The 22,782-nt window shown below is 43.6% G+C and overlaps 1 protein-coding gene across 2 annotated transcripts in view; it reads right to left on the reverse strand.

The window, feature by feature from the left end:
• Positions 1 to 17,131, reverse strand: part of ACER2 (alkaline ceramidase 2) — a 40,065-nt gene extending 22,934 nt beyond the window's left edge. For both annotated transcript variants that reach the window (XM_037728526.1, XM_017500649.2), the window contains exons 1-3: positions 16,866 to 17,131; positions 2,698 to 2,812; positions 1,825 to 1,966 (exon numbers count right to left, since the gene is read on the reverse strand). In XM_037728526.1, the coding sequence (XP_037584454.1) occupies positions 1,825 to 1,966; positions 2,698 to 2,812; positions 16,866 to 16,973 (365 nt within the window). In that variant the 5' untranslated portion in view covers positions 16,974 to 17,131. The remainder of the gene's footprint in view (positions 1 to 1,824; positions 1,967 to 2,697; positions 2,813 to 16,865) is intronic.
• Between the last annotated feature and the right edge of the window lie 5,651 nt (positions 17,132 to 22,782).

Genomic DNA, 22,782 nt, shown 5'->3' on the forward strand with positions numbered 1-22,782 from the left:
GAAAGGAAGAAAGGAAGAAAGGAAGAAAGGAAGAAAGGAAGAAAGGAAGAAAGGAAGAAAGGAAGAAAGAGGGAAGGAAGGAAGGGAAGGGAAGGAGGGAGGGAGGGAGGGATGAAGAGAGAGAGAGAAAGAGAAAGAAAAAGAGAAAGAAAGTAAGAAGGGGAAGGAAGGATGGAAGGAAGGAAGGAAGGGAGGAAGGGAGGAAGGGAGGAAGGGAGGAAGGAAGGAAGGAAGGAAGGAAGGAAGGAAGGAAGGAAGGAAGGAAGGAAGGAAGGAGAAGGAAAAAAAAAAATCAACCAGTTCAGATGAAAGTAAAAGTGGCTGTCCCTCTCTGCTGTAATTCCCAAGAATAGCCAATGCCTGTAGTTAGGTGTCCTCACCTCCCAGGCAGTTTTGTGCTAATACAAAAACATACTGAGAAAGAGTTTAGTTCATTCACTCTAAAATTAGGATATCATACACACAATTATATAATGTGCCCCTTGCAGCCAGCATTTTTCACAGATGCTTCTCCATTTGCGTCCACAGATAGCAGCCATAGTCCTCAGCAGCTGCACAGTTCCTGTCCCTTTTCAAAGTGCCAGTAAAACTATAATGAATTATTTTCTTTTCCTGGTATAACTCTTCCATGGGCACATTTGCTTCATTGAATCCGTAGTTTTAGACTATTTAGTCATAATAATACATATTTTGACAAAACAGTGTCCTACAGAGAATGCGGGTAATGTGTTCTGGGAGTGTTTCTTCATTGAATCCATAGTTTTAGACTATTTGCTTCATTGAACCCATAGTTTTAGACTATTTAGCCACAAAAATACATATTTTGACAAAACAGTGTCCTACAAAGAATGTGGGTAATGTGTTCTGGGAACGTTTCTCATTTTTATTGGGCTGAATCTCCTCTGTGCCTTTAGATAGTAACAAACTTCACACACCTGAGAAAGATTTTCTCCGACCAAACTCTAAATCAGCACCCTAAGTCACCACTAAACCCTATCAGCTTCACTTTTCATCACAGTACCCAACATATTCTAACATTATATTATTTACTTGTTTGTTTGTTGATTTGTAATCTCCCCAACTTCAATGTAAGCTCATTAGAGGAAGACTCTGCTGTTTTGTTTACCGTGATATTCCAGTGCCTAGAAAAATGCATAGTAAAATGTAAGTTTTCAAAAATATTTACTGGATGGATAACTGTATAACCCTAACACAATGGCTATTAAAATGCATCCTTCCTGAAATTCTGGGTTTCCAGTTTGAACATATATACAGTATATAAGAGTGTGTGTGTGTGTGTGTGTGTGTGTGTGTACGCACATACGTGTGCACGCGCATGTGAGTGCACACAGGTACACAGCTCTCATCGGAAGCAAAAAAAAGAAGCAACTTGAAAACTACAGTATCTATAGCTCCAAGAAGCAGTTTATCAGTCAGGAGCCTACTTCAGATATATAAAACTGGTGGAGTTGGATTTGTCTCAAGGAAATGTTGTAGCAGAAAATCAAAGAGTATCAAATCACCATTCAGTATGTTGCCCGCACTGAAGGTCTTTCCACTCTTGCTCATATCAAACAAGGACACTATTTGACTCTTTGTCCCTGATGTTATATCAGTTCTTCCCCAAGCATTAAAATTCCCTCTTTAATCTGCCAGTTTATTTATATTGTCAGATCATAAAAACAATCAGTAGATACTAAACAAGTATATGATAAGCTCATCACTAGGCTAAACTCAATCATGTGCTATTTTTCCTCATATATACATTGTTATATGGGGTATCACACCTAGTAGCAAATGCAAAAATGTTTAGTGCAAGCTTACCGGTCATTCCGAAAGATCTTTGGCAGATACCTTCTGGGGAACCACATGGCCAAAGCACACATCAGAACCCAAAGGATTGCAAGTTCATCAAGCATCTGACCCAGGAAACTCAGGGTTGCATGGAAGTAGACAGATCCAATTCCTAGAATCAATTACAACCAATATAAAAAGGTCACCACAGAAGAGACACAAATTCAATATACTGCTTAAGGATAGTCCTTTCACCAACAGTTATCACAGTCACCAGATCACTCTCTCTCTCTCTGAAAAAAGAAACTGAAGAAAGAAACTCACACCACCCAAGCATGCAAGCCTCAAGTCTAGAAAGAGGATTTCAACCAGGGCCCAAATATCAGCACATCAGAACTTTAACAGTTCCACAGTTAAACACATTCTGTCTTCATCCACAGAGCCTTTATGGGAAGAGGCAGTAAATAAAAGTCAACTTTCCCTCAGTGTAAAGAATTCCCAACCTGCCTGTGGGAGGAAATGGAAATGACACAAGTATTTCACAAAACAATGAGGGATCAAACATCTATATTTTTTTCTTCAATTTTAGTCCATTAGAAACCAGCCTCCCCAGAGTTCAGTTGTTTCACATGACTTTCTCCAGCCGCTCTCAGAAAGCTGCACTGGCATTGTCCCAATAGCAACTACACAAATGAAGTCTCAAATGCAGGCAAGTGATCGTAATGCCAACTTTGTTATCAAGCCTGAATTTAAGAGTCCTTTTGCCAGCAAGCAAGCGGAAAAAAAGTTTGCTAAGACCTCAGAGTGACTTTAGTTTACAAAACATTATGTTCAAAGGGGACCGGAAGTGTGTGGAATTCCTTTCCTCCCGTTCAGTCCATGTTCCGAAACTACTCCACTTACCCACTACAACTAAAAGAGTCCATATTAAGTAGATGCCGCTGTTGAAGCATGTTGCATACTGACGAAACAAGCACATGCAGATGGGCGGTAAAATGAAAAACAAGACATTGCTGATCTGCAGGAAAAAATGTAAAACACAAAGATGAGTATAAAGTAAAAAGGGCAAAAAAATCAAGTGGCCTCTTTCAAGTATGTCCTTGCAAACTGGGATAAATGTGGTCATACATCTTGTTTCAGTTCTTGCATTTTTCTTTCTTTCTTTCTTTGTTCTTTGGGATGGGTCTCACTCTGTCACCCAGGTTGGAAGGCTGAAGTGCAGTGGTGCAATGTCAGCTCACTGCAACCTCCACCTCCCAAGTTCAAGCAATTCTCCTGCCTCAGCCTCCCAAGGAGTTGGGATTACAGGTACCCACCACCACGCCTGGCTAATTTTTGTATTTTTAGTAGAGATGGAATTTCCCCATGTTGGCCAGGCAGGTCTCAAACTCCTGACCTCAAGTGATCCACCCACCTCAGCCCCCCAAAGTGCTGGGATTACAAGTGTGAGCCACCACACCCAGTCTCTTACACTTTTTTTTGACAACAGATATAGAATCAGGAAAATTTAAAATTTTTAAATGGCCATTTAAGGGACTCCCTGCTGCTTCTTTGATCATAGGAGCAGCTATAAAAACACTGCAGTCTATGAAAGCTGCCCAAGCTCCTCTCTTGATTCAAAGAACCAGTAATTGCAAGTTTAATTATGAAGCATTCTAATTTACTTGCACTTACTTTTTTTCATAATTTTTTTTTTTTTTTTTTGACAAGAGTCTTGCTCTGTCGCCAGGCTAGAGTGCAGTGGCGTGATCTCAGCTCACTGCAACCTCCGCCTCCTAGGTTCAAGTGATTCACCTGCCTCAGCTTCCTGAGTAGCTGGGACTGTCATGTGCCACCAAGCCCAACTAAGTTTTGTATTTTTGGAAGACATGGGGTTTCACCATGTTGGTCAGGATGGTCTCGATCTCTTGACCTGGTGATCCGCCTTCCTTAGCCTCCCAAAGTGCTGGGATCACAGGTGTGAGCCATGGTGCTGGCCTTCATTATCTTTTTTTAAGAGGTGTGGTCTAGCTATGTTGCCCAGGCTGGGCTGAAGTGATCCTCCCACCAGAGTCTCCCAAGTAGGTAGGTCTAGGGGCATGCCACCATGCCTGGCTGCATTTACTTATTTATTTATTTATTTATTTTTGAGACAGAGTTTCTTTCTTGTTACCCAGGCTGCAGTTCAATGGCACAGTCTCTCACACTGCAACCTCTGCCTCCCAGGTTCAAGAGATTCTCCTGCCTCAGTCTCCTGAGTAGCTGGGACTACAGACACTCACCACCACGCCCAGCTAATTTTTGTATTTTTAGTAGAGACTGGGTTTCTACTAACAACCATGTTGGCCAGGGTGGTCTCTAACTCCTGACCTCAGGTGAGCCACTCCTCAGCGTCCCAAAGTGCTGGGATTACAGGCGTGAGCCACCACGCCCACCTGCATTTATCTTTTTAAAAATAAGGTCTGTATTAAACAATGTTTTTTTTTAAAAAATGTTTAATGAAGGCATAAAAAAGAGTAGACATTGTCCAGCTCCCAATCATCCTCCCCAGCCAGGCCAGCCTTTTCCCCTGGGCCTACAGGAAAAGAGGACTCTTTCTAGTATCCCCCTTAGTTGTCCTTTGACAGCTTTCTCATCCTAATCAAAACCTATTTTTAGGTAAAGATCATATTTGAAAGTTTCATCCCAGCTTTAAAACGGTATCATTTTATCTCGTAGACTTTGGTGTGGATTTAAACCTCTGTGTTATGTCTCCATGGGCATTCAACTTTTAAAAATTTTTAATAATCTATCTTACTTAATGCAATGTATTCAAAATATTGTCATTTGAACATGTAATCACTATTAAATATCATCAATGAGATAGTTTGCTTTTTTTTCTGAGAGACTGGGTCTTACTCTGCCAAGTAGGCCAGAGTACAATGGTGGGATCAGCTCCCTGCAGCCTCTAACTCCCAGGCTTAAGGGAGCCTCCAGCCTCGGCCTCTTGAATAGCTAGGATTATAGGCATGCACCACCATGCTGTGCACTCCTGGCCTCAAGCAATCCTCCTGCCTCAGACTCCCAAAGTGCTGGGATTATAGGCATGAGTCACTGTGCCTAGCCTACTTTACATTCTTTTGTTCACACCATGGACTTGAAGAACAGTGTAAATTTCATGTTCCCAACAACCCTCAGTTTGGGCTAGGCACATTTCCTGTGTTCAACAGCCAGCTACATGTGGCCAGTGACTGTCATATTGGATAGCATAACCCTAGAACCTTACCCCTAATTACTTTAACTCACTTTTTGTTTGGCTAATTTTGGGGTTGTTTGTTTCACAGACTCATAGGTTTTTTTTTCTGGACTTTTTAAAATTGAGGTAAAATTCACATATCATAAAACTGTTTTAAAGTATACAATTCAGTGGCATTTAGTACATTCATAATAGGCAACCATCACCTCTATCTAGTTCCAAAAATGTTTTCATCACCCTGAAAAGAAACGCTATTCTCATTAAGCAGTCACTCCTCATTTCTCCCTCTCTCGGCCCCTGGCCACCACCAATCTGCCTTTTGTCTCTATGATTTTACCTATTCTAAATATTTCACATAAGTGGAATCGTACAATATATGATCTTTTGTATCTAGCTTATTTTTTCACTTACCATAATGTTTTTAAGGTTCATCCATATTACGGCATATACTAGTACCTTATTCTTTTTTAGGGCTGAATAACATTCCATTGTAAGGATATACTACATTTTGTTTATCCACTCATACATTAATGGTTGCTGGGTACTATGGTCTAAATGTGTCCCATCCACACACAAAAAATTTATACGTTAAAACTGAATCATCAATGTGATAGTATCAGAATTTGCCATATAATAACATTTCAGTCAACGAAGAGCCACATATATGACAGTGGACCCATATTATAATGGAGCTTTTATGCCATATTTTTCCTGATACTTTTCCAAGTATAGATATGCTTAGATACAAATATTTACTGTTGTGTTACAGGTGCCTACAGTGTCCAGTACAGTAACATGTTACACAGCTTTATATCCTATGAGCAATAGGCCATACCATACGGCCTGGATGTATATACTACCTAGGTTTGTGTAAGTATGGTCTATAATGTTGTAGAATGACAAAATTTTCTGACAATACATTTCTTTTTTTTGAGTCAGAGTCTTGCTCTGCCGCCAGACTGAAGTGCAGTGGCACAATCTCAGCTCACTACAACCTCCACCTCTCAGGTTCAAGAGAGTCCCCTGCCTCAGCCTCCCCAGTAGCTGGGACTACAGGCAGATACCACTACACCTGGCTAATTTTTTATATTTTAGTAGAGACGGGGTTTCACCATGTTGGCCAGGATGGTCTCGATCTCCCGACCTCGTGATCCATCCGTCTCAGCCTCCCAAAGTCCTGAGATATAGGTGTGAGCCACCGCACCCGGCCCTGACAATACATTTCTCAGAATATATCCCCAACACACGACTATATTAAGAAGTGGGGCCTTTGGAGGTGTTAAATTGGATTAGCACTCTCATAACAGAGGTGTGAGGGAGGTGTTCACCCTTGCCACAGTGTGAGGGTGTAGCACGTACTCCGTCTTTGAAGCAGGGAGCCCTCACCAGACCCCAAACCTGCTGGCACCTCGACTTTGGATTTTCCAGCCTCTATAACTGTAAGAAATGAATTTCCGTTACTATGAATTACCCAGTCTAAGGTCTTTTGTTACAGCAGCATGAATGGACTCAGGCACTGGCTGGTGTACTAATTCCATTTTAACGTTTTGAGAAACCACCAAACTTTTTCCACATCAGCAATGTACAGTGTTCCCATTTCTCACATCCTTGCCAATACTTGTTATATTCTCTTTTTTGTTTTTAAATTAAGGCCATTTTAGAAAATATGAAGTGGTAGGAACATTCAGCTTTTAAGTCTCATCTCTGATTGTGGAGTGAGGGGCTCCTTGTACAGGACTGAGCACACAGAGGAAGTATGTCAAACGTGAAGATGATGGCTAAGTCTACATGAGTAACACCCATGGGGATGGGGTAGGAGGGGTCCTGGACTAAACACAAACAAACAACAAAAACCACATTCAGAAATAGGTGGACACGGAAGATGAAGTCTGTAAAGAGAAGGGCACAGGGCTTTCAGAAGAAAAGAATGGTCACTTAAGTTGGACAATACAGAATGGTCACTTAGAGGATGCCTCAAAAAACCATGATGATGGGCACCTGAACTGAACTGAAGCGGGCAGGGCTGAAGAGCTTTCCCAGATGTAAGAAATCACACTGGTACACAACTAAATAGAACACTTGCTTCAGCAAACCCCAGAGCTTGAGGCATAGGGCAAGTAAGGGCTGGCAGCTTCAGGGACCAAGGCCTGCCTCTGCCACCATCTGGGGAGGAGAGGAGCTAAGCATGACACTCTTTTTAGAAAGGGGAGAAAGATGGGTGGGGGAGAAATGCAAGTCAAAGGAGGAGCACAAGATCCTTGGTCAGGGGCAGAATGGGGGCAGAGCTGTTGCCTTTGGTTAAAATCCAGGTCTGAAATACCTAAGTGAGGTTGTATCATTACGGAGAAAGGGGTACCTTTTTCTAGCTGGTTCACTTTTTGTTTTGTTTTGTTTTGTTTTGTTTTGAGACAGAGTCTCACTCTGTCACTTGCCCAGGCTGGAGTGCCGTGGCACAATCTTGGCTCACTGTAACCTCTGCCTCCCAGGTTCAAGCGATTCACCTGCCTCGGTCTCATGATTATCTTGGATTACAGGCACCCGCCACAACCAGCTAATTTTTGTATTTTTAGTAGAGACGGGGTTTCACCACATTGGTCAGGCTGATCTCAAGTGATCCACCCGCCTCAGCCTCTAAAAGTGCCGGAATTACAGGTGTGAGCCACCACACTCAGCCTTTACTTGGTTCACTTTGTTGAAGATCTTTCTCTCTTTCCCACATAGGAGTCCTATGACCTTGGGTAAGAATACAGACAAATTGTCTGAGATGTCACAGGTGGTATATAGTCTCCAATCTGATAAATGTGGCCAATTTTTCCTAGATTAATGAAAAAGAAAAGAAATATGGTCAGTTTTCATTTATCAAGAAGCAGGTAAGAAGGAGGAATCAGGACAAGTGTCTAAGTACTGTATAAGCAGTAGGTTTTTGGGGTTTTTTTTTTTTTTTTTTTTTTTTTAACAGGTGTTTTTTTTTTTTTTTTTTTTTTTTTTAGACAGAGTTTTGCTCTTATTGCTCAGACTGGAGTGCAATGGCGCAGTCTTGGCCAACTGCAACCTCCGCCTCCTGGGTTCAAGCAATTCTCCTGCCTCAGCCTCCCAAGTAGCTGGGACTACAGGCATGCACCCTCAGGTCCAGCTATTTTTTTCTATTTTTTTAGTAAAGATGGGGTTTCATCATGTTGGTCAGGCTTTTCTGGAACTGCTGACCTCAGGTGATCCATTCTCATTGGCCATTTACAGGCATAAACCACCGAGTCCAGCCAGCAGTAGGCTTTGGTTCATTGCTATGATCAAAGCCCTTAACTTTTTTTTTAATTACACTTTAAGTTCTGGGATACATGTGCAGAACATGAAGGTTTGTTACACAGGTATACATGTGCCATGGTGGTTTGCTGCACCCATCAACCTATCATCTACATTAGGTATTTCTCCTAATGCTATCCCTCCCCTGGCCCCCCATCCCCTTCAGGTCCCAGTGGGTGATGTTCCCCTCCCTGTGTCCATGTGTTCTCCTTGTTCAACTCCCACCTATGAGTGAGAACATGCAGTGTTTGGTTTTCTGTTCCTGTGTTAGCTTACTGAGAATGATGGTTTCCAACTTCGTTTATTTCCCTGCAAAGGACAGGGACTCATCCTTTTTTATGGCTGCATAGTATTCCATGGTGTATATGTGCCACATTTTCTTTATCCAGTCTATCATTGATGGGCATTTAGGTTGGTTCCAAGTCTTTGCTACTGTGAACAGTGCTGCAATAAACATACGTGTGCACGTGTCTTTTTAATAGACTGATTTCCAATCTTTGGGTTTGTAATGGGATTGCTGGGTCAAATGGTATTTCTGGTTCTAGATCCTTGAGGAATCACCACGCTGTCTTCCACAATGGTTGAACTAATTTACACTCCCAACAGTGTAAAAGTGTTCCTATTTCTCTGCATCCTGTCCAGCATCTATTGTCTCCTGACTTTTTAATGATCAACATTCAAACTGGCATGAGATGGTATCTCATTGTGGTTTTGATTTGCATTTTTCTAATGACCAGTGATGATGAGCTTTTTTCCCATATGTTTTTTGGCCGCATAAATATCTTTTGGGAAGTGTCTGTTCATATCCTTCACCCACTTTCTGATGTGGTTGTTTTTTTCTTGTAAATTTGTTTAAGTTCCTTGGAGATTCTGGATATTAGCCCTTTGTTACATGGACAGATTGCAAAAGTTTTCTCCCATTCTATAGGTTACCTGTTCACTCTGATGATAGTTTCTTTTGCTGTGCAGAAGCTCTTTAGTTTAATTAGATCTCATTTGTCAATTTTGGCTTTTGTTGCCATTGCTTTTGGTGTTTTAGTCATGAAGTCTTTGCCCAGGCCTACGTCCTGAATGGTATTGCATAGGTTTTCTTCTATGGTTTTATGGTTTCAGGTCTTATATTTAAGTTTTTTTTGTTTGTTTTTTTTTGAGATGGAGTCTTTCTCTGTCACCAGGCTGGAATGCAGTGGTGTGATCACACCTCACTGCAAACTCCACCTCCTAGGTTCAAGCGTTTCTCCAGCCTTAGCCGCCCGAGTAGCCAGGACTACAGGTGCCCGTCACCACACCCTGCTAATTTTTTAAAAATTTTTAGTAGAGATGGGGTCTCCCCATATTGGCCAGGATGATCTAGATCTCTTGACCTCATGATCCACCTGCCTCAGTCTCCCAAAGTGCTGGGATTACAGGTGTGAGCCACTGCGCCCAGCCACACACTTAAGTCTTTAATCCATCTTGAGGTAATTTTTGTATAAAGTGTAAGGAAGGGGTCTGGTATCAGTTTACTGTATATGGCTAGACAGTTTTCCCAACACCACTTATTAAATAGGGAATCCTTTCCTCATTGCTTATTTTTGTCAGGTTTTTCAAAGATCAGATGGTTGTAGATGTGTGGCGTTATTTCTGAGGTCTCTGTTCTGTTTCATTGGTCTACATAGCGGTTTTGGTACCAGTATTGTGCTATTTTGATTACTGTAGCCTTGTAGTATAGTTTGAAATCAAGTAGCGTGATGCCTCCAGCTTTGTTCTTTTTGCTTAGGATTGTTTTGGCTATACAAGCTCTTTTTTGGTTCCATATGAAATTTAACGTAGTTTTTTCTAATTCTGTGAAGAAAGTCAATGGTAGCTTCATGGGGATAGCATTGAATCTATAAATTACTTTGGGCCGTATGGCCATTTTCACAATATTGATTCTTCCTATCCATGGGCATGGAATGTTTTTCCATCTTTTTGTGTCCTCTCTTACTTCCTTCAGCAGTGGTTTGTAGTTCTCTTTGAAGAGGTCCTTCACATCCCTTGTAAATTGTATTCCCAAGTATTTTATTCTCTTTGTAGCAATTGTGAATGGGAGTTCATTCATGATTTGGCTCTCTTGTCTATTATTGGTGTATAGGAATACCTGTGATTTTTGCAGATTTTGTACGCTGAGACTTTGCTGAAGTTACTTATCAGCTTAAGGAGTTTTTGGGCTGAGATGATGGGGTTTTCTTGAACTCCCAACCGCAGGTGATCCACCCGCCTTGGCCTCCAAAGTGCTTGGATTACAGGCGTGAGCCACCACGCCCGGCAATGAAGGGGTTTTCTAAATATACAATCATGTCATCTGCAAACTGAGACAATTTGACTTAACTTTCTGGAATCATTTAAAGAATCAAAGATCCTTGTGAGGGGCTTTTTAGTAAGGATCATTTTAAGAAGGATCTTAGAAACCATCCCTTAGTCCAGGCATGGTGGCTCATGCCTGTAATCCCAGCACTTTGGGAGGCTGAGGTGGGTGGATCACCTGAGCTCAAAAGTTCAAGACCACCCTGGCCAACATGGTGAAACCCTGTCTCTACTAAAAATACAAAAATTAGTTGGGCACCTGTAATCACAACTACTGGAAAGGCTGAGGCAGGAAAATCACTTGAACCGGGGAGGCAGAGGTGCAGTGAGCTGAGATTGCGCCACTGCACGCCAGCCTGGGCGACAAGAGTGAAACTCTGTCTCAAAAAAATAAAATAAAATAAAAACCATCCCTTGTTTTACAAAGGGATATAGCTGAGAGCACTGAAAAGCTCCAAGGCTGGCTAACGTCAGAGAGCCAATTTCCACAGTGCCAGGCTCCTTCCACTGCCCCCAGCTGATTTTCAGCCCCAATCCATCCAACCACATTCTGACCTCCTTGGCTTAACTCCTCCATTAGCATCTAAAAATTGTGAATCACGTCACCCACTGTGCATCACACACTGTGCACATATGACCAGTTTCTTGGCTTTAACATAAACATGGCTTTCCTCTTGTTAAACATAGAAATAAAAGGAAGAAAAGGAGATGAATGGGGAGAGGGAGGAGATGAAGGGGGGTCAAGGAAGTGAAGAAAGAGGAGAAGAAAAATAGAATTGTTATACCATAGATAACTTAAAACCTCATCTTTCTTTCTTCATATACATGAATGTATTCTTGTAAAAAAGGAATAAAGTTTCCTTTCTAGCTTCTTCCCCAGTGATAACCACTGTTCTCATTTTCTTCACATTTACATGAATAGGTACATATATGTCACATATTGTAACATTCCCATTGTACAGCTTCCTTTTCTCCTTCAACAATATGCCCTGCAAACCTTTTCATCATAGATAATATAGATTTAGCTCACTTTCTATAAGTGAGGCAGATGGCAGCAGTTTAGCCATTTTCCAGTAGAAGGAACATCAATTTACAGTCCCACTTATGATGTTGAGAAATACAATGCATTGTGATTTTTACCCCAGAGGATCTTTAGTACCCTGAGTCCTCTCAATCTAACTTGCTTCTACTAAGTGCAACTATCTACTGCTAAGGTGTCCCCTAACACTTTGTTGGGTTATATTTCCACCAGCAATGCATACACTATCACTTTTAAATGTATTTATATATTATTTGCAAAGGCATGAAGTTATATATGATACCTACAGCAAAATTATGATACGTCAAACATTTTCTTTCTTAAAATTTATTATTATTATTATTATTATTATTATTTTAGATGGAGTCTCACTCTGTCGCCCAGGCTGGAGTACAGTGGCACAATCTTGGCTAACTGCAACATCTGCCTCCCAGGTTCAAGCAATTCTCCTGATTCAGCCTCCCCTTAAGTAGCTGGAACTATAGGCGAATGCCACCACGCCCATCTAATTTTTTGTATTTTTTTAGTAGAGACGGGGTTTTACCATGTAGGCCAAGCTGGTCTCAAACTCCTGACCTCAAGTGATCAGCCCGTCTCGGCCTCCCAAAGTTCTGGGATTACAGGCATGAGTCACTGCACCCGGCCCAAACATTTTCTTTAAATGTGCATATTAGAAGCGCCACTTAGAAGCACTACTTTGCCATATGCCCCCAAATAATACTGAAATTACATTATTGCTTCTGCCTACGCCATCTACCAAGGCTAGCTGGCCCCCATTGTACCTTTTAAAGACATCAATATACAGAAAGGAAAAGAACAAATTAGTAGGAGACTGTCTCCAAGACAAAAAGATGAAGGAACACCAAAAGAAATGTAAAAAAGCAAATCAGTCATGATTTAAAAATGGACTCATGGCTCCATCTCTACTGAGAAATAAACTTCCCCTCAAAATTGTATGGGTCACTGAAATTGTAGTATAGTTCAGTCAAGGGATATATTTTAAAGCCTATTGTTAGATTATAGCACACTCACAGCTCACTGCAGCCTTGATCTAAGCTTCCTGAGTAACTGGGACCATAGGCATGTGCCATCGTGTCCAGCTAATTTTTGCACTTTTTGTAGCGACAGGGTTTCACCATGTGGCTCAGGCTGGTCTCAAGTGATCTGCCAGCCTCAGCCTCCCAAAGTACTAGGATTAGAGGTGTGAGCCACTGTGCCTAGCCCCCAGTTTTTAAAAATGTATTATTTCCTTAGAAAGTTCTTCATTCTATGAATTTCCACATAACATTTACTACAAAATAATCTCATGAACATACTGCTGTCTCATCCTGATACATCTGAATATGCACTTTCCAGTCAGAGGGTAAATAAAGACAAAACAACAGGCTATATATATTCTGGACACCAGGTTCATAAATAGATAAGGACTTTTACACTGGCTGAGTGGATTGCCTGTGCATCTTAGTTGTATGCTGATTCCTAACTACCCATTCCATTGTTTAACTTCTGCCCCTGGGATGACCGACTGTCCTGGTTTGCCTGGGACTGTGAAGGCTTCCAGGGCATGGGACTTTCAGTATTAAAATCAGAAAAGTCTCAGGTAAAAACCCAGGATGAGTTTGGCCACCCTACTCAGAAGCCTTCTTGCAAAAACCACCACCCTATCCTCCTGGCCCGCCTCAGCCTCCCAAAGTGCTGGGATTATAGGCATGAGCCACCATGCCCAGCCTTATACATGCATATTTTATATGCAGACACAGATATATGTGCTTTAAATATCTAGAAAGATGCAGAAGGGTATTTTTCACTCTATAACTTAGATACTCTAAATTTTTTGCCATGATCATATTACTTTTACAATAAACAGCCTTTTTTTTTTTTTTTTTGAGACGGAGACCTGCTCTATTGCCAGGCTAGAATGCAGTGGTGCAATCTCGGCTCACTGCAACCTCCGCCTCCTGGGTTCAAGCGATTCTCCTGCCTCAGTCTCCCGAGTAGCTGGGACTACAGATGCGTGCCACCATGCCCAGCTAATTTTTGTCTTTTTAGTAGAGACATGGTTTCACCATGTTGGCCAGGATGATTTCAATCTCCTGACCTCTTGATCTGCCGGCCATGGCGGCCTAAAGTGCTGGGATTACAGGCGTGAGCCACCACCCCCAGCCAATATAAACAGCATTTCAAAAAACTACTTTAAGTAAACTTTTTTCATATCAAACATTATGAGTTTTATATTAAAGATAAAATGGTCCCAACATAGGAGTTTTAAGTTAAGGAATGACTAAATAATAAATATCTATTCTATGCCAAATAGATAAATTTAAGTTAGTTACAGTGGCATTTATAATCTTCAAGACAACTCTCTTGGTAGAGTCAAATGGACCAAGTTCTGACTTCAGCTGTGCTATGCTCTTGACCACAGTGAGTAACATAAACTCTCTAGGCCCCAATTTCTACCTTTATCAAATGGATATAATAAATAGCATCCACTGTCTAGGGCGAGTATAGAGTACTCACTAGAGCTTCAACACATAGCAAATAAGTAATGGTAGCCAGTAGCATCTGAAGCTGTAGTAGTGATGTGCTACCCCTAAGACCCATTAAGAAGGTTCTAGATCCCTCTCCCGGTCTTCTCCTGATTTAACATTGTCAATTCCTCCAACTTTTTCTCAAAACAGGTAATGATTATTAGTTTCATATAAACTGAGTAGTTAGACCTGTTGCCTTATTATGAGGATTTAAGAGGATATTTATCACCATATAATAGTTCACAGTCTTTTAAACCCAGGAGTAAGATAAGCAAGGAATGTCCTGTGATAAGCATCAGAATATAAGTAGTACATAAGAACAGAGGAGAAGGCCAGGCATGGTGCTTCACGCCTGTAATCCCAGCACTTTGGGAGGCTGAGCTGGGAAAATCACTTGAACCCGGGAGATGGTGGTGGCAGTGAGCCAAGACAGCACCACAGCACTCAAGCCTAGGACAGACCAAGACTGTCTCAAAAATAATAATAATAATTTAAAAAATAAGAACAGAGGGGAAGAAACGTTTTTTGCTAAATTATTTGGACCTACACTCAACAAAGTTAGGCAGTCAACTTATTCTCTGAGACCTTACGTGCTCTGCTTTGCCAGAGAAAATTTTGTGGTTTAAGAGTATTCCAAGGAATAAAGTTTGTCAGATGGGCCAGCTGGGCTAATCAGCTAGACATTGCAGTTGAAGATCAACAGTCCATTTCTGAAAAAGACTTTAGCACTCACTACATAGAATAACAGCTCCAATGGGACTGGATTAAAAGTAAAGACAAACTCTCCCTTTTATCCAGGACTATGGGGCTTTTCAAGGCAGACTCAGAGAAACCATACAGTAGCTTTTTTGGCCAAAATAACCAAGCCAGACCCTCTCTGCAGACCCCAGACTCCACAGATAATAACCTTGCTATATATGTGAGAACCTGTCATCAAGCTGTCATTTCTTCTTGAACTCTGGTGAAATCTTTATTCTCTCACTATCATTTACAAATGGACAACTTGTGTTACCACGGGTGTTTCTCCTTATTGAAAGTACCCAGGACTACTCCAGCCCATCCTCTGTGTGCAACTATTTACCCCTGACAGCATGCTCTGAGAGGTTATGCAATAGATAAGTCATGGCCACTTCCACTAACTGTCTTTCACAGTATCTGTGGACAGCAGATAGCCAGGTTTTCTTTGAGACCCTGTTTCCCAGGCTGGAGTGAAGTGGCGCGATCTTGGTTCACTGCAGCCTCCAACTCCTGGGCTCAGGTGATCCTTCCACCTCATCTTCCCAAGTAGCTGGGATGACAGGTGTGCATTACACATCCAGCTAATTTTTGTATTTTTTTGCTGAGATGAGCTTTCGCCATGTTGCCAGAACTCCTGGATTCAGGCTATTCATCCGCCTTGACCTCCCAAAGCGCTAGGAATAAAGATGTGAACCACAATGCCTAGCCTCAGGTTTTAAATCATAAAAAATAAGCTGGAGTGTTTGTGTGGAAACCAACCATAGATTTCAGCACTGAGCAGAGGGAAAGGCCAGACTTCTGGATTGAGGCCCCAGCCATGCCGGAAATGTGAGCATGACATCTCCCTCTTCAAGAGCCCAGTTTTCTCATCACATGAATAAAGGAAAGGGACTAGATCATCTGAGATCCCTGCATGAATTAAGCTACCTGACTTCTGCCGAAGACATTCTAGCAATTCCAAAAGGAAAAGTCCTAAACAACAACCTGGAATTCATAATGACCCAAACCAGGAGTTCCTGTTTTCCTCGTTTGGGTGGTGAAAAGATAAGCCACAGAAATGATCACGCAAAGTCTCACATTCGGTACCAGGATTCCAAGCCATGGACATGGAGAAGAGAAGAGGCATTTCCTCTCCCAGCTGCAACCCTTCCCTACCACAAGAACTAAAAACACACAAGATTCTGCAATGGGGAAGTTTCTGCTCGCCCTTAGCTAGAGACCTATGCAAGTCCAAAACCCCCATGTTATCACTCCCAAACTTTCCATTCACCCGTCAGACTTCAGAACTGGAGAAAGCACAGTCCTGGGGGGAGCTGAATTAGCGGCTCACACAAGACTGGACACTAAAGGCAAGAAAAAAAGAACAAGTCGTAATTAACTTGATTCTGACCAAAAATAACTCGACCACCATAGGCATGTTCTTGGGGGTGGAGCAAGTCAGCCTGGTGGGAGTGGGCCCGCCGCGGGGACCAGCCGGGGGCGTGTTCTTCCCAGCACTCGGAGAGCAGGTAGGTATTCAGGGCAAAAGTGCACAGTGCAACCCAAGTGCGTCACGCCACAGAGATCCCAGGGGAGGAAGAGACTGGTCCTGGCAGGTTTACCGCCCCTAACTGACCCAAACGAGGAGAATGGGCTGACACAGATCCCTGGTCCCTGGACTGGTGAGGGCCGAACAAGACAATAGGACCATCAACAAAAAAATGACAGGAGGAGGAAGACAAGCCCAGCCTTCGGGAATGGGGACAAGAGAGGAGGACAGATGGAGAACTGGAAGGAGCGCGCCGAGGAGGAGGTGTGGACTGACTCAGCCCCTGGGGAGAATGCCCCAGATACGCGCAGAGACCCACGTCCAGCTTCCAGACGCTGCGGCACGGGGACAGCCCCCTCCCCCCGGCCCGCCTGCCTTCGCCGCTCCCGCGCCCCGCACCGTGTTGTAGAACTCGGCGATGGCAGGCACGATGGTGTAGTTGTCCTCGCACCAGTCCACCTCTGAGCTGCCAGCCTGCAGCTGGTCCCACCAGTGCGGGGCGCCCATGGCCACTCTGGGGCATTGGAGCAGCTGCTCCCGCAGCCGAGAAGAGCCCAGAGCTGCTGCGGAGGCAACCCGCTGCAACAGCCCGTGGCCACGGCGGCTTTGTGAAGTACCCGGCGGCAGCCGGATGTGCGCCTAGCAGCCGGCCTCCCGCGCTCCGCCCCGCCTCGCCTGCGGGACGTGACTCGCTCGCAGACCCCCCAGGCCCCGCCCCCTGAACGGCCACGCCCACTATGGGGCGGGATCCGCGTGGAAGTAGGGGTCCGAGGTGGGGTGCCCGGAGGCGGGGACCCGGCTCCCGACGCTTCCAGACTACTCAGCCCCCTGCAGGTGGTCGGGAGCTCGACGGTGCTACCCACCTCTGCCCACGCCCATCTCCTGGCTCTGGTTCGCAGGCGCCCCCGGATTGAAGGAGCACCAGAATTCTCCCTGGCAAAAAAATACAAAATAAAAATAAACCCAAGAGGACCCGGACCTGTCTGGATTCAGGGAGAGTTTGCAGCGATTTTGCTGCACCGGACGTTGGACACCAGTGCTCACACTAGAGAAGTGCCCTCAATCCCTCCGAAGCCGGAGGCCACTTGCTGCCGTCGCTGTGGCAGGCAGACCTTCCCGGCTGCTGGAGCAGGCTGGGCCGCCCCTTCCCCGGGGGAGCACTTCTATTTAGAGTACGTTCCTGCCCTCCCTCCCCTTGGCTCCAGCTTTAGGGTTTAATCTAGCCTAGGATATGGGGACTTCGGCAAAGGGTCAAACGTCAGCCATCCCAAACCGGGGAGGATGTTGTGTGGCATCTATGACATCTCCAAGACATCGAGGTTCAAGAGGTGATAACATACATATGCCAGGTGCTGTCTGAAGAGCTTCCATATATCTATCACTCAGTGTGCCCAGCAGAGATCCTGTGAGGTGCTTTTATTAGCAACCTCCTTCCATTCGGCGACAGAGCTGTAAATTCAATTCAGGCAAGACGTCATCGGATCCAGTTATAACTACTTTCCTTTGCTTCTGTAACTGTTGTACGGTTTCTAAATGAAAGCCAATCTGGTTCCCAGGATCCCTAGAGGAAAGCCACCCTCTGTGTGTATGTGGTGGCTCCCGTTCTCCTTCCTTGGAAGACTGTAGGAATCCAGGTCAGGACAGCGGCAGAAGTGGCCGTGGGCAGGTGACTGTCATTAGGACCCAGAGGGTACCCTAAAGGCCAGCAGCTCCCCGGGGTCTGCCCTCTCTCTGGGCCTGACTGCCCAGCAGGACCCTGGATGGTGCTTCAGTTTTCCTGTCCACCAAGTGTTTGTCTGCCCACCGGTACCCACAGAGCCATGTGCAAATCCCCAAAGATCTCCATCACTGACAGAAACTGCAAGCCCTGCTTCCTCTCCTAGTCTCCAGAAAATCCAGGTTTGTCCCGGAGGGGCCAAACCACACCCCTCCTTTCATCTTTGTCCCAACTTCTATCCTTTCTTTCTGCTTGACAGGCAATTCCACTGCCTTCCAGAACCCAGGAGGAAGATACATTCTTACCTTCTCCTACGGTTGAATTAACCAGACCTGCAGAATACCCAGTGTGAGCCCGCCACCTAAGAAGGGCAGCTGGGGGTAGATGTTTCCCACAGCCACAGAAGAAAAATGCATCCATTAATTTCTGTGTCTCAAAACGCTACCCAACTGTTCAACAATAGAATTTTCAATGTAGTCAATATTTTACTTTTTCCAAAAACATTTTACTTGGAAATATATCCATATTCATCAAAATATAATATTTTTAAAAACCATTATTTTATATGCCAGTGATTCTCAAACTGTGGTTCCCCTTTTTCTTTTCATTCCCATTCTCTTACCAGTGTATACTGGAGTTTCCCAGAGGATACATGATGTGTGATGTCATTATCTCTCTGACAGCTAATGGAACATGTGCTTGTGATTCTTCAGCATTAAAAGTCTGTTTAAATTTCTAATATGGTAACTATTGATATTACCACATAAACCACAAGTTCTCCAGCGTTCTCAATATTTTTTAAGAGTGTGAAGGGGTCCTCAGACTAAAAAGATTAAAAGCTGCTGTTAAAAAGAGGTATTCCTGGCCCAGTGCAGTGGCTCACACCTGTAATCCCAGCACTTTGGGAGGCCAAGGCAGGCAGATCACCTGAGGTCTGGAGTTTGAGACCAGCCTGGCCAACTTGGCGAAACCCTGACTCTACTAAAAATACAAAAATTAGCCAGGTGTGATGGCAGGTTCCTGTAGTCCCAGCTACGGCAGGAGGCTGAGGCAGAAGAATTGCTTGAACCCGGAGTGCAAAGGTTGCAGTGAGCCAAGATCGCACCATTGCACTCTAGCTTGGCGACACAGCAAGACTCCATCTCAAAAAAAAAAAAAAAAAAGAGGCCGGGCGCGGTGGCTCACGCCTATAATCCTAGCACTTTGGGAGGCCGCGGCGGGTGGATCATGAGGTCAAGAGATCGAGACCATCCTGGTCAACATGGTGAAACCCTGTCTCTACTAAAACTACAAAAAATTAGCTGGGCATGGTGGTGCGTGCCTGTAATCCCAGCTACTCAGGAGGCTGAGGCAGGAGAATTGCCTGAACCCAGGAGGCAGAGGTTGCGGTGAGCCGAGATTGCGCCATTGCACTCCAGCCTGGGTAACAAGAGCGAAACTCTGTCTCCAAAAAAAAAAAGAAAAGCGAAAGAAAGAAAAATATAATATTCCCAATTAAACTATTTGTAATTCTTTTTTATTATTTAGAATTTTTAGTGAGCGAGCACAGACGTAGACCTACATTGTTATCATACATCTCTTGTGCATACATAAGAAGGAAAGTATAAGCAAAAATAAATTCATTAAAGAATTCCTGTAATTTTTAAAAGGCTAGGCATGGTGGCTTACGCCTGTAATCTCAGCACTTTGGGAGGCTGAGGCGAGCAGATCACGAGGTCAGGAGTTTGAGATCAGCATGACCAACATGGTGAAACCCTGTCTCTATTAAAAATACAAAAATTAGTGAGATGTGGTGGCACACACCTGTAATTCCAGCTATTCAGAAGGCTGAGGAAGGAGAATTGCTTGAACCTGGGAGGCAGAGGTTGCAGTGAGCCGAGATCTCATCATTACACTCCAGCCTGGGCGACAGGGTGAGGCTCTGTCTCAAAAAAAAAAAAAAAAAGTCTATAATTTCTTTACATTGAGAATCTCTATTCTTCTTCTGAGTCATTTTTGAGCTTATAGTCATTGGTGTCTGTGTCGTTCATACAGAAATGTCCTCTGTGTCCTTAATTACTACGTACTGAACTATTCCACTACTGCCTTCTTGCAAACTACTGACACCTGTCTTACGAATTTTGATGCTGGGACTTCCCTGATCTTACCTGAAAGTGTCAGTGGAAGGTTTCCAGACAACAGGCAGCATGTGTCTTTTCCAGATGGTCCTTATAAAAATCTGTTGAGAGAAACATGGAGATTACAGTGGCCAAGTTACCCCACCAGGAATAACCACCAAGTTTGTACATGTGCAGGCAGTGACACCACATCACAACCATGACCTCGCCAACCATAATCCTAAAATGCCATCCATGGTAAATGCATCAGGATTACAGAGATTTAACAAGGCAAAATAACATGAGTTTTAGCACTGTGAAATATTAAATTTGCTGAACATAATTCATCCTTCTTTTCAAGTCTTGCTAAGGGAATGATGGGAATTTTTCATCCTCCACAGTAACTCTTATTGTCAGTGACAATTCTAGTTCAAAATCAAAGTCAGCCACCCTGGTACCTTATAGCTGTAACTGCACAGAGATAGTTCTTGAGCCACACTGTCTCTAAAATTTTGTTTTCATAGCTCTCCCCATTGTTAACATTGTTAACTGTTTCTCTGGTTTTGTTTTTGTTTTTTTGAGACAGGGTATCACTCTGTTACCCGGGTTGGAGTGTAGCAGTGCAATTACAGCTCACTGCAGCCTTGACCTCCAGGACTCAAGCCATCCTCCCACCTCAGCCTCATGAGTAGCTGGGACCACAGGGGTGCACCACAATGCCCAGCTAAATTTTGTATGTTTTGTAGAAATGAAATTTCATCATGTTGCCCAGGCTGGTCTCAGACTCTCAGGTTCAAGCGATCCCTTGGGCCTCCCAAAGTGCTAGGATTATAGGAGTGAGCCACTGTACCCAGCCAACATTTTAAAAATAAATACATTTAGTAATTTAACATGAGGGCCTATCAGGAGGTTATACATTTTTAAATGATTTATATTAATTGCATGATGCATTAGCAACTGCTGCTAGTGGTTGAATATAAAATTCGGATGTCTACTGTAAACTGAGTTTGTTGGGGAAAGGATGTAGTGACAGCAGGGAACACAACTGCTGAGTTCCAATGATTTGGCTTACGATGCTTTTCCCTACATATGACTCAGTGATACAGATCCACAAAGGAGCAGGTTTGGAGGAACAGCCCTTGCAAAAAATTCAGAATGCCAGGACCTTCTATTTTTACATAGTATATAACAATATTTATTTGGTATAAGTAAATATCTGATAGTAAATAGCCAGTTCAACTGGTTCCACAAGTGGAAATTATCAAGTCACAAAATATTCCCTGGGGAAAAAAACGCAGGCACCTGTGTAAATGAAGCAAGAAGTACCTGATCAAAGATGAAGTTTTCTTTATCTTCCTGTTTGGCTGGAGTTTTTCATTGTGGTCCTGCTTGTGGCCCATTGTTTAGGCCAGTGGTTCTTAAGGCCCGCCCAGCAGCAGCAGCATCCCCTAGGAATCTTTGACAAATGGGAGTTGTCCAGTCCCCACCCTAGAACTACTGAATCAGAAACTCTGGATGAAGCCCAGCAACCTTTGACTTCACAAGCCCTCAGGTAATTCTGACTCATGCTCGGGCTCATGCTAAGAAAACCAGGGGCTCTGAGTCTGCCCTGGACCCCTTTACCTCAGAGGAAGATAGGAAAAGCCAGCAAGACTGCTTGTTTTGCTAAAATCTGAGGCAGTTTTCAAGCTCAGACTTGTAGATGAGAGTTGTAGGAAGCAGGTCCTCACTGGGGAAACACTGCTGCAGCCACTGCAGAAGGCGCTTGTATTAGCTGGGACAGGCGCCACTCCTTTACTGACAGGCCATTGGTGGTAACTTCTGCTGTTGTCAGTAGGCCTCTATTTAGAAGTGCCTCTCTTGGGTTTGTTTGTTCGTTTCCTTTTTATAGAGACAGGGTCTTGCTATGTTGCCCAGGCTGGTCTCAAGCGATTCTCCCTGCTTGGCCTCCCAAAGTGCTGGAATTACAGGTGTGAGCTGACACACGCAGCCAAGATCACAAAGGTAGCAAAGGACGGTTTCCATCCATCGACCTCTGGGTTATGAGCCCAGCACACTTCCATTGCACCACTCTGCTGTTCCCTCTCTCCTTTTTCCAATCAGCACTAGAAAACCACAATGTTAACCTCTCCCCTTATTCTAATCTGCACTAGAAAACCACAATGTTGGGTGTAAAATCCATAACAGTAAGTAAATTCTAATGGCCCCTGAAGGGCAAAGAATTTAAGTGTGTTTTGACTTCTGCTTCTGGTTAGATAAGGCGTTCCTCTGAGAATCATAGCTTGCAAAAATGCAACAAGCAATTTTTGAACATTTGCTTTGGACAATATATAACCAATAAAATACTAGTGTGGCCTCATGGAACTTATTCTAGGAGAGGCACACAAACCATTAGACTGAAACATGATAATTGCTAAAATGGAGAAGCATATATGGAAGAAGAGGGGCAGGGGCCCAAGTCTGCACTGAGCATCATGGCAGGTGTGACAGAGGAGGTAGCCTC

Source organism: Cebus imitator, unplaced genomic scaffold (assembly GCF_001604975.1).
Source record: "Cebus imitator isolate Cc_AM_T3 unplaced genomic scaffold, Cebus_imitator-1.0 Scaffold267, whole genome shotgun sequence".
Lineage (NCBI taxonomy): Eukaryota > Metazoa > Chordata > Mammalia > Primates > Cebidae > Cebus > Cebus imitator.